The sequence below is a fragment of the Lepisma saccharinum genome, chromosome 20, assembly GCF_977018435.1.
Source record: "Lepisma saccharinum chromosome 20, izLepSacc3.1, whole genome shotgun sequence".
In the NCBI taxonomy this organism is placed as follows: domain Eukaryota; kingdom Metazoa; phylum Arthropoda; class Insecta; order Zygentoma; family Lepismatidae; genus Lepisma; species Lepisma saccharinum.
The window spans coordinates 56,188,291-56,200,484 of NC_139248.1; the positions used below are offsets into that span (position 1 = coordinate 56,188,291).

The 12,194-nt window shown below is 38.8% G+C and overlaps 1 protein-coding gene across 3 annotated transcripts in view; it reads left to right on the forward strand.

Moving 5' to 3' along the window:
* LOC146003280 (uncharacterized) overlaps positions 1-12,194 on the forward strand; it is a 192,555-nt gene that overhangs the window by 132,683 nt on the left and 47,678 nt on the right. Inside the window, exon 5 of one of the 3 annotated variants that reach the window (XM_083141505.1) lies at positions 394-1,813. The exons of the other annotated variants lie outside the window; for them this stretch is intronic. Coding sequence (XP_082997631.1) covers positions 394-1,719 — 1,326 coding nt within the window. The 3' untranslated portion in view covers positions 1,720-1,813. Of the gene's footprint in view, positions 1-393; positions 1,814-12,194 lie in introns of those variants that run through there. 3 annotated transcript variants of the gene reach the window in all.

A 12,194-nucleotide genomic window follows, 5' to 3' on the forward strand; every position in this document is an offset into this window, starting at 1 on the left:
ATGTTTCTGAATTTGAAATGTGTATTTATTTTTTAACTTAAGGCAAGCGACATAATTACACTAACTGAGTGTTCACAAGTGTTAGATAAACCTACATTCTGGCTTGGGCACTGCCAAAAAATTTGAAAAAGAAAGAAAAATCCCTTACTAAGGGAGCCGTGAAACAAAAAAGTTTGGGAACCCCTGCTCTAAGGTTAAAGGCAAATGACAATTACTAAAAAGTAGCTACAGCAAATTTTCCATTGTGTGCTACTTTTTGCTGTTGGTAGGGACGAGAGCATGCAACTCGTGACCACTATTTGTATATGCCACGATAAATGTGCAGTTATATAACGCTTATAATATGTTTTAAAAGTAAGTAGTTTAACACAATATATTTGCATTTTGTTTCAGGCAGAGGATAGAAGCAAACTTGATAATCTCTTGAGCATTACTGAAGATACAAAGAAACAAGAACTTTTATTAGATACCCAAAATGGTAGCCTTCTTAGTAGAACTGGAAGTATTTCTGTTGAAAGTGAAAGCTCATCAGGGAAAAGGCATGATAGGAATGAGTCGGCTCTCCTAGTAGAACCCATCATTGAAGTAATGGACTGTGAAGATCGTAAGAACTTTTTTAAAACTGTTTTTAAATCGAGTGATGTTGACATGGTACAGATGAAATCTACTCTTTGTGCCAGTAGGGAGTGCAAGAAGCTGAAAATGAAAAGTAGGAAAAAAGACAAGGATGAAAAAGATAAAAGTACAGTTACAGGTATTCAAGATGTAACAAATGATCTAGATGATGCAAGTGTGGATGAACACAAAGAAGCTGCTTCAAAAGAAGATGAGGTTAAACTAAATGCTCCAACTGAATCTCATGGCTTACAAATTCACAGTGAAGATTTAAAACAAGATAAATTATCTAAAACTAGAGACCGTGAACAATTCTTCGAAGATAATGACAAGGCGCATACTGGAAAACCAATCAAGAAATTTAGGTCGAACCATTGTTCACAACCAATTAAAAACTTTGAAAGGAAGATGAAAGGCTCTTTAACTTGCAATGTTTGCGGAAGAACTTTCTCAAGCAAAAATAGATTGACAGAACACATACAAGCTCATAAAAACTCATCTAGTTCCAAAGCACATGGAAATAGTAGTAATGTAAAAGATGCAAGGCAACATCCTACTATTCGCAGCAGCAAAAATTATGTTTGTAGCGTATGTAACAAAACATTTCAGTCAAAGTCTAGATTAACGGAGCATAAGGATTATCACAACAATCAGTTGCAATCCTCTGCTAAGAAGCAATATCCATGCTCGCATTGTGAAAAGACATTTAGCTGCAATGACGGAAGGTACAAGCATGAAAAGGTCCATACTGGAGAAAACCCGCACAAATGCGACACATGTGGAAAATCATTCAAATCAATTCGTTATCTCAAACAGCACGTCAAAAACCATACCAGTAAGATCAGTGAAAAAACTTCTGGAACTAAATCTCGTAGGACAACACACAGTGTTAAAAAAAGCACCTTTCAATGTATTCTTTGTGGCAAATCATACAACTCTGTTCTTGAACTAAGTGAACATGAAGTGATGCATGTGAAACATCAGCAGTGTGACGATTTGCTCTTTCAGTGTTCTCGCTGTGGACGATGTTATGCTACAAAGGTATCACTGGATAACCACATGATTACAAAACATGATATTGCAACAGTTTCTGGGAAACATTAACTGTCACTGGACTTCACATGCACACCAAGTCTATGAGAAATATATGCTACATTTCCATTTTTGTTTTAACAAATAAATTGTTGATCAAATTGTACACGTATAAGATTTTTTAAAAAATAGCTTATCTGGCGAATAGTGTAAAATTCGGAATTTGCTGAGTTTCACAATGCTCTAAATTGTTTCACATAATTTTTTTGCTAAGTAGCTATAGGGCGATCACTTGGTATGCCTTGGTCCACAGCAGTGGCATATTCTCCCTTGTTAGTTACCTGGTTTACCGCCAGTAAACCAACTTTTTTCATATGTATAGAAATTGCTGGAAACTTTGAAGTTGCCTGACTTCTATTTCTGTTTTTTGGCATGCCTGCATTGGTATTTTATTTCTATAAATAAGAATTGTTGCTGTAAACCAGGCCACATTTTCAGAATACACCACTGGACCACAAAGGCTATTAAGCTAAAACCTGAGCTATCAAAGAACCAACTTGTCTATTTTTTTTGTCTTTTCTGTTGGAAGGTAGGGAGGGCCAAATGAACCCTTCAACCAATCAGCTTGGTCTGGTTGTCATAGTGAGGGAAATTCTTGTGGTACTGTGTGTTGCAAATCTTATGCCTGACAGGTGCAGCCAAGCCTAATGATCGCTGCTTGGTAGCTAATAAATTGGTCTCTGAATCTATCTCTCCCTGAACTGCGAGCAAAGAGTGCATGTTGACAGCAGAAGGTGTCACAACTGAGGAAAAACAAGCATGTGGCAACACTGCTTTTTGCACTTAGAAACTCCCATGTAGTTAGAGTTTACTTTTATTTTGCTTATCATTCATTGCATTGCTTATTAGGAAGGGGGCCCAGAATTCGCCCCCCTTCAGTTTCTTGCCCCTGCTGCTAAGTTGTGAACTTTTTAGTGATCCAGGGAGCTCCTGTTCTGGTTTTACAAAGTTTTTTTTTTGTCATCTTGGCGAGATAAGTATTGCTATGTTTTAATTACAAGTCCTTTACACCTAGTGTAATTGTTTACATATATTCTCTGAATGTAATTGGCTTTGTTTGAGTTGTGTGCTGTCAGTCTCACTTGTTGAGAATGTGGAGACGTCCATGTTTGTTTGAGGGTTGTACTAATTTTGTCCCTCTTCTTGTTCCTAATTTCGTCCCCTCATACTTTTTGTTTTTGTTTAAGAAGGGGCCCTGGAAATATAGGATCTTAAACAAAAGATCAGGTTATTTCAATTAACCCTAATATTCTTTCTGAATTTTGTTCACTTTTGTAACTTTTTCTAAATAATATGTATATTAAAGCTGACAAAAAATATTTAAAAAATCGTAATTACTTCATTCTTTCAGAATTTTTTGGGGGGACGAAATTAGGAACATCTTTTCTTGGTTAACAGGTACTTTTGAATTTAATTTCTGTTGCTACTAATAATTTATTATGCAAGTGATACGGTCACCAGGGACGAAAATGTGTTAAAGGGATGCCATTTGGGAAGCTGTTAATACACCTGAAAAACACACAATTAATGTGATTGAATGCATTAATTTTGATTTATTATCTTTAATAGTTTGCCTCAGTATAAAGGTTTACTTCCACCAGTAATATTTTTTTAAAGTACAAAATATTTGCTAATACTAATGAAACATGTAAAAATTAGCAATTCATACAGCTTTACCATGAAGAGAAAAACCCTATGGTGTTGTCATAAGTTGTCAAATCTATATAAGTGGTGGGAGAGTGAATGATACTCAGCTCCATCAAAAAGTTGTTGCCTTCATCTTACTTAATTCATTGAAAATATATGTAAAAATACATAAAGTTCTTGCATGCATACACAGTACACTATCCTTTTCCTCAACACATTCAAGTGCATTGAATGCAGCAACACAGATCAAGTTTGCCAGGGTCTTCCTCATGTTGGTAGAGCTCATGGCTGCCAAGCAGCATTTTTGCTTGGTTATCAAGTCCTATGGCATCCTTTTCTGGGTTGGAGAAGTCCAATACTACTACCATATTTCTTTGAATCCAAGATGCCATTGAATGTAAATGTTGCTTCAGCTTTTGAGAAGAAAAGAAAAATACTCCCAATGTAAGGTGCACAGATGTACATAATACCAGTGGTCGGAAGTAGTGGTAAACTTTGAATGTGGCAAGAGCGTAAAAAAAATTACAATAATGCTTACTTTTGCTGGAGGTTCATAAAGACAAAGTCTATTACATGGAAATACATATAATCTAAATTATAAATATCTTGATATTGCACGTTATAGGTATTCGAGTAATTTATTTCATTAGTATCTGAATAATTCTAATATCCAGATAAATAACTGGCATATATGAATATATTCAGGCTAATAGCTACGGTTTTTTTTAGCTGCATCGCTCAACATACCGTTTGTGACACCTCCGGAACAAATCCTGTGGATGTCCATGGTGTAAGAGACAGCAAAATGTCATTAATTACTGTGTAAAACACAAGTTGCAGTGCAAAAGCAAGCAATTCATTCTCCACTACAATGACAAAGCAGTGGTGGCAGCAATCAATGACTCAGTACGTTAACAGCATTGATCATTGTCAGTATATGGGATCTCACCAGCAAGAAATTATTGTTACAAGAACAGTAGACATACACTTTCTGGAATTACAATTATTTTCGTCATAATTTTTTTTTTCACAAATTTTAAAATTACAATACGTTTTCAACCCTCGGGCTTACATGTCAGTTTCCTCAATATATTTTATTATATTTTAAAAAGTATGTTCGGTTATTGACTTTCCTGCAGAAACGACAATTTTCTTTAGTTCATATACAGTTTCCAAATGTATGTATTTTTCCTACTTTTACGTCGCTTTTTTGTAACTCGCATGAATCATGAAAATGAGGATGAATGTAACTCAGAAATGAAAGGGACCAGACCTTGCAGTGCGGGCAGAGAGCTAAATGCCCCCTTTTTTATTGTTGGTTTTTGCATTACATTCATTGAGGAACCTTTGTTCCATAATGTAAAGAGTATACAAAATTACTCTTTATGCAAATTAATGGAAATATTAGTGACACTGTAATCGAAGAAACCATTCAATAATCAATAGGTTCCTATTTGACGAGTATCAAACAACTGTTTTTGACTCAAAAAATTTCAGACAATTGAAGCATTCCACAGAATAACTCTTGTATGGCACTTTTGGGAATGTGCTGAGTTACCAGTGGAATCATGCTGCGGCCCTGCGGCTATGGGCTACATGCTGGCCAGTCTTAAGGTAGGATGTTGCTGAAAGATTGATACTGTGCTTGCATAAGGTTTTGTTATTTTCTATTATAGTACAGTAACATACGTACTACAGGTTTTATCAGTTGTTGTCGCATTCACTGAAATGTGCCATACAGCGTTATTCGGTGGAATGCTTCAATTGAAGAAATATACACAGAAGTCTGCAGAATGTCCTACATAAACAGTACAATGTCTATAGTGGAGCAAGAGTCTTCCTTTGTAGCAAGTAGTGTCAGAGCCAAGACTGAAAATGTCGGGCCATGAATTAAAAAGAATGGACTGTCTGATTGACTTGCATCAATGGGCATAAAATTAGAATTGCCAAATATTGTAGACTGCATACTTCCGGAAACTGTCTCTTCCCAGAAACAAGCCATTAATTTGTGCAAGGACAAAATCGAAATTCTTGCAAAATTTGAAAATTCATCAATGCTATTTTCGCAAGTTCTTATAGGTTCAAATTTAAATGTTTTGTAGCTCGGGGGGGGGGGGGGGAGATGGCCCCTCCCTTTGGTATGGGCCTGCCATATGGTTATTTCAAGTTTTTTTATGCAGAAGTAGCGGAAAAGTACTGAAGCAGCGAGCTACTTTTTGGTAAATGTAGCTGTAGCTAAGCTACATTCATGGAAGAGCAGCTGTAGCTGTAGTGAAGCTACTTTTAAAATGTTAAAATGTAGCATTCTGATCACTGCATAATACCAATATTTTAGTAGAACAATACCACACTATTACTTTTACATTTTGTTACATTTAACATTTACAATACTACCAATTTTGTAATTTCAACTCTGGTTCTTCCATATGGTAGTGTGTGTTAGCAGGTGTTCCCAAACTTTTTCGTTTCATGCCACCCTTAGGGTTTCAAGATTTTTCCACGACACCCTTAGTGTTTCAAAATTTGTTCCACGGCACCCAAGTCAGAATGTAGGCCTATCTAACACTTGCAACGTTCAGTTAGTGTGGTTAAGTTGTCTGCCTTAGGTTAAAAAATAAACACATATTTGAAATTGAGAAACATTTTACACATAAAAAGTACACATACATTGGAATAAGTGTTGTTTTCAATGAAAATATTAGAACATCTCACGGTGCCCCTGCTAGTCATCCAGGGTGCTGCGGTGCACACTTTGGGAACCACTCGTGTGTTGGTATCTTCATCAACATGTTAAAACTAGTATACATTTTTCACAAATGAGATTTTTGTGATCCTTAAGTGGAATAACCTTATGAGACATAGAAGTGAAGAAATCCAAAATAAATGGAAGGTTGAAGCAATGGTGCAGGAAATTAAAAAAATATCAGTTAAAGTGGAATCAACATGCTCTGCGGATGCCAAATAGTGGTTTGCCTCAAAAATTATTAAATTGCAGGCCAAAAGGAGAAATAAATTTAGGAAGACCATATTGCCGATGGAATGATCAATTTTTGTAATTGCAGAACTGGCTTTGGGTAACCAGACCTGCAAGAGGAAGAAGAGAAAGAGTACTACCATTGCCATCAGAGTTTATATTTACCATTTGAACAATAACAGCACATTACACCGTATTACACTAATATTGATGTATATTTATACATACGTGGGGTGACCCAAAAGAAACTAATCATTCTCTGGTGGGCAGGCCTATTATAGTACATGCTTCCGGCGGTAGATGCCCTTCTGCATCAGTCTGCTGACCGGCATCGTCGAGTGATGATGAGGTACCATGCAGTCAAGCGTCTCACTTGTTTGTCGATTTTTGTGATGGCTGAAAAGTTCGAACAACGTACGGCTGTGAAATTCTGTTTTCTGTTAGGGGAAACAGTTGTAATGGTTGAAACAGCTTACAAAGAATCTCCTCTGGGGAAAAGACAAGTTTATGAGTGGTTTTCCCACTTCAGGAATGATGAATTGTCATTTACAGACCAACCTCGCTCAGGGTGAGATGCCAAGACAATGCGGATTCCTTTTTCTTATTGTTCATGTAGAATTCGTTCTTAATGGTGAAACTGTTAATCAGGCATTTTACCTACAAGTTCCGAAATGTTTGCTTGATGCGATGAGATGAAAAGGCCCCGAGTTGTAGCTAAGTGGGGAGTTGTGGCTTCACCATGACAACGTGCCAGCACACAAAGCCTTGAGTGCAACAATGCCTCTTATTTGAAGTTTAACAATACTTCAGAGCAACAGTTGTGATACAATATTGCTGTTTTAAATGAGACGAAACCAATATTTGCTTGAATTTTAGTGACAGTAATTTTTTTATTATTACCATCCAATTATAATTGGATATTGTCCATTGTCTATATTTTTACTTACTGCATGCCATATATTATCACAATTTTTTCAAGAGAGCTTTTCTACTCTCCATCTTCCTGCCTGCGATCGTGCTACAAATGAAGATTGCATTTTAATGCTAGATGGAATTTGAACTTTCGAAAGAAAGAGATGAATGTTTGTTTAGCTGTTGAAGTACAGCAGCTGTTTTCCTGGTATTTGTTACAATACAAGCTGGAAATTTGAAATTCTGTACTCTCTTTAAAGAATATCTAATATCTCTAAAACTGCTAATTGTAGTATTACAAGTCGTACCTCATTTTGTTCAGTACAGGCTACAAGCATATGCTTCTGGAGAACAATTTTGTTCCATCAGCTAGAAGAACAACAGGAACAAAGTTTTAAAAAGTATTTATATTTCTTTTATATCCAGAAAAAAATAGAGAGAAAGGACATTCATGAGAAAAATTACAAGGGAGGGTTAAATAATACCCTTAATTTGTTCTTGTTTCTTATCTAAGATGGGATATCAAAAAGTAATTGAGTAAATTTTTTACAGCCAAACTGGAATGTATTCACAAAAACTGAGATATACATTTGGAAGTACATGTATTTTGCAACCTTTCTACGAGATTGTAGGTGTGTGCACCTCGCGCACGCCAAGAGGCAGTTCGACACAGTTGGGTTGCAGTGTGTGATTCTGTTTCTGTGGTCAAAGGGACAGAAACTAGGGCTGAGCCGATACCACTTTGAACCGATACTCCTACCGATTCCCACTGATACCGATACCGATACTTGTATAATCACAATTTAAAATAACAATGGCTATTACCGAGTCATCAAAAAGTCACGCAATCCATGGAGGGACTATAAAAGATGTTGGAAATGGCCACCATTCAGTTCCTCACACATGTGCACCCTTTTGATCATGTTCCTGAAGACCCTCTGGAGTGTATCACATGAAATGTTGTTCACAGTACGTTGAATATTCGTATTCAGTTCATCCAAAGTGTGTGGATTGTTACGTAGGCCGCAGACTTCAGAAATTCCCAGAGGAAAAAGTCCGGCGGAGTGAGATCGGGAGACCTGGGTGGCCATAGTGACTTCGTAATGATGCACCCAAGTAACACAGATTCAAGATAGTCCATGCTCACACGAGAGGTATGGCTGTCCTGCTGAAACCATGTTCTGTCCTTTTCCTCGTCAGTCAGAGAGTCAAAAAATTGCGTGACTTATGGCAATTGCTGCACTGATATCCGTTATTTTGTCTTCTGTGAGAACTTTCGGTCTACCACTTCGGGGTGCATCAACCACACTCCCTGTAATCTTGAACTTATCATACAGACGTTTAATTGTTGATTTCTTCGGAGGTGTCTTCTCAGGATATGCCTCGGGGAAGCGCGGTGGTTCCGTAACTCAAACTCCGTATGTACTGTTCCAGAATGAAGATCCGTTCCTCAAGTGAGTACACCATCCTGCTGTGGACCTCTACACTGCTTCTTGCCTCAACTAGCACCACCAGTCACCTGCAACACAATAAAAAACAAATGTTACATGGGTTGCGTGACTTTTTGATTACTCTGTATATATGGTATTAAATACAAACTTTAAGTAAAAAGCAGTTTTATAGACAAAAGTTTGGGGCTTCTAGCGAGGGAATTGACAATTGATCACATGTTTCAAATATGAAAGAAATATTATAAGAAGCTAAGAGCGAGATAATAGTGTTGTCCCCCCCACCCCCAATGTTGAAAAATGAGATCATGCCACTTCAACCTCCTCTAAAACTAAGGGATCAATCTTCCCAATCCAACAGTAAATCATCCGTGAACACAAGAATAATTGTCGATTTACCAGCCCCAGCCAGACACGATACCTAAAACTAACAGTAAAGCTGTAATGTTAAACCAATCTCGTCTCTTTTTTTGTCCTTTAACAAAGAGAATAAAAATTTATAAATGAAATGTAAGGAGAGAATGATAACTAACCAGTCTCTTGCTTCTATATCAGGCGATTGACTTCAGTACAGTGATATTCCGACGTGACTTTGCTTTATATATATATATATATATATATATATATATATATATATATATATATATATATATATATATATATATATATATATACTTTAGGCAAATGATTTCTAAAATAAAAAGTAATTGCATAGTTCTATCCCTTGGCGTGGAGGAAAATCCAAACCCTTCACTACATTCCAGAAAGTACCTACCATCATCTGTTGTTCTAAGAACATTATTCTCCTGCCGCATCCCTGTGTTGAAACATGCCTGCTGAAACCCAGTTATCCAGGTCAGGACAAACAAAAGTCTAAAGTTGGAAAGGAAAAGGGGATTAGCCCAGGTATTTGAATTTCCAGGAATATGCTATGCACTATGTCTGAGACACGTCCACCACGTGGGCAATGACTGTTTTGACTGCAGGAGGTCTCTAAGGAGAGAGATGTCCACAATACACCAGGTGCCTTGTTGGCACCTGGACGTTATTGTTACATATAAGCGCATCTGTGGGAACAAAGTGTGGTAGACTTCGAAGGAACTCCTATGGGGATAATTTCACGTTACCCTTGCTTTGCAAGATACTTGACCGCAAGTCTTATCTGCGTATGGATTCTTTGTCACGTACTTGCTGTTCACGGAACTTGAGTCCGCGTTCAACTAACAAATGCACAAATACGTATTTTTCAGTTTTTTTCCAACCCAAAGGTAAGTTGGAAAAGGTGAATGGACATTTGAAAAGGAACAAATTTTGGTTTGGTCACGCTTCTAGTGACTCAAATACAATGGTATCGGCTAGTATCGGTGCAAGAATATCAATCGATACTTTCCAATACCGATAACCTTGGTATTGGCTGATACTGATACATCGGTATTGGTATCAGCTCAGCCCTAACAGAAACCACCTGAAATCTATTGTGAGTTGTGTGCAGTGTATGGTGACATGTGCATGACATTCACAAAAGTCTGTAACTGGTTGTGCAAAGTTCAACACAGGGCATGTAAATGTCTTCGATGAACCCCGTTCTGGATGGCCCCGGACATCCCACACACATAGCAATGTTGATGCTGTGGAGACATTGATTCAGGTGGACCGGCGGTCAACAATCCAAACAGCGGATGCAGTGGGCATATCATATGGCATTACATACACCATCATCCATGAAGAACTTGGGTATCACAAAGTGTCAGTGAGATGGGTCCCCAGACAGATCACACCACAGCATATGGACCGTATGAGATATAGTCTTGAGCATTTGCGCCCGTACCATAGAGCTGGAAACTCATTTCTCGAACGCATTGTTACCAGGGACGAATTGTGGGGTTTTCATTACACCCCTGAACGAAAGCGACAGAGTATGCTATGGAAACACACAAACTCGCGCCCACTCCAAAAAATCAAGACAACCCGGTCGGCAGGAAAGGTTTTGCTTACCGTTTTCTGGGACAGCCAGGCGTGTCATTTTTGCTGATTTTGGGGTAAAAGAAGCATCTTTAAATGCTGCTGCATATTGTTCCACACTGGATCGTCTACGAGCTGCTTTGCGCCTTAAATGTACAACAAAATCTCTGGAGGAGATCATGGTTCTCGATGACAATGCTTGTGACGCAAAAAGTCAATTCTTGGCATTGGGAAATTCTCAAGCATCCAGACCGGACCCCTTCAGACTTTCACCTGTTCGGCCCACTGAAAGAACACCTTGCCGGCGAACACTTCAGCTGAGGCACGGAAGTTGTGACAGCCGATTGTCATTGGTTGCGCATCCAGCTGAACAATTTCTATCGCATGTGCATGAAAAAAATTGGTGTCATGGTGGGACAAATGTATAAATGTGAATGGATGTTGTGTGGAAAAGTAGATTAATGTTCAACCTTCAAAATATACGAGGGGCAGTCAAATGAAAACCGAACACCCGCTACAAAGTGACAATGGAGTTTGTTTAATTCAAAACTAATTGCCACAAGTGTTAAGACATTTATCCCACTGGGAGACGAGACGATCAATTTCAGTCTTGTAGAAAGAGGTAGGTCGCTGATGGATCCACAACATCACCCACTGTTGCACTTCCTCGTCTGAATGAAACCGATGTACACGAATGTCCTTCTTCAGGTCACCAAAAATGTGGAAGTCACAAGGGGAAATACCAGGCTGTACGGAGGATGTTTAAGTGTTTCCCAGCCAAATGTCTGAAGCTTATCCCTCACCAGATTGGCAGTATGGGGACGGGCGTTATCATGCAAAAGGATGATTCCGTCGGACAGCTTTCCAGGGCATTTTGACCTTATGGTGCGTTGCAGTTTCTGCAACGTGTCTGCATAGCGCTGCGCATTGATTGTGGCTCCATGCTCTAGAAAGTCGACAAGCAGAGGGCCCTTGCAGTCGAAGAAGAAGCTCATCATGAGGGCCCTTGCAGTCGAAGAAGAAGCTCATCATGACCTTACCGGAACTCATATGGACAGCTTTCAATTTCTTTGGCGGGGGAGAATCAACGTGTTTCCATTGTTGGCTTTGCCGTTTGCTCTCGGGCTCAAAATGGTGGCACCACGTTTCATCCGCTGTGACGATACGTGACAGAAACACATACTCTTCCTTGTGGTACCGCTGCAAATGACTCAGACATGCAGTCATTCTGTCAATCTTTTGTCCCTCCGTCAGTTGATGTGGAACCCACTGCGTGCAAATTGTTCGGAAATGCAGGTGATCTTTGATAATGGCATGTACAGAGCCATGACTAATACCAACCTGAACACGAATTTCTTCCTCTGTGATTCGTCAGTCTTCCCGGATCAGACCATCGATCCTCACAATCACATCAGGCGTAATGGCTCGATGGGCCTGTCCCGGGCGCAGATCGTCTTGCAGTGATGTGCGTCCTTCGCGGAATCTCTTCTGCCACTCGTGCACACTTGTCAGGGACATGCAGTGTTCACCATACACTGCAGACA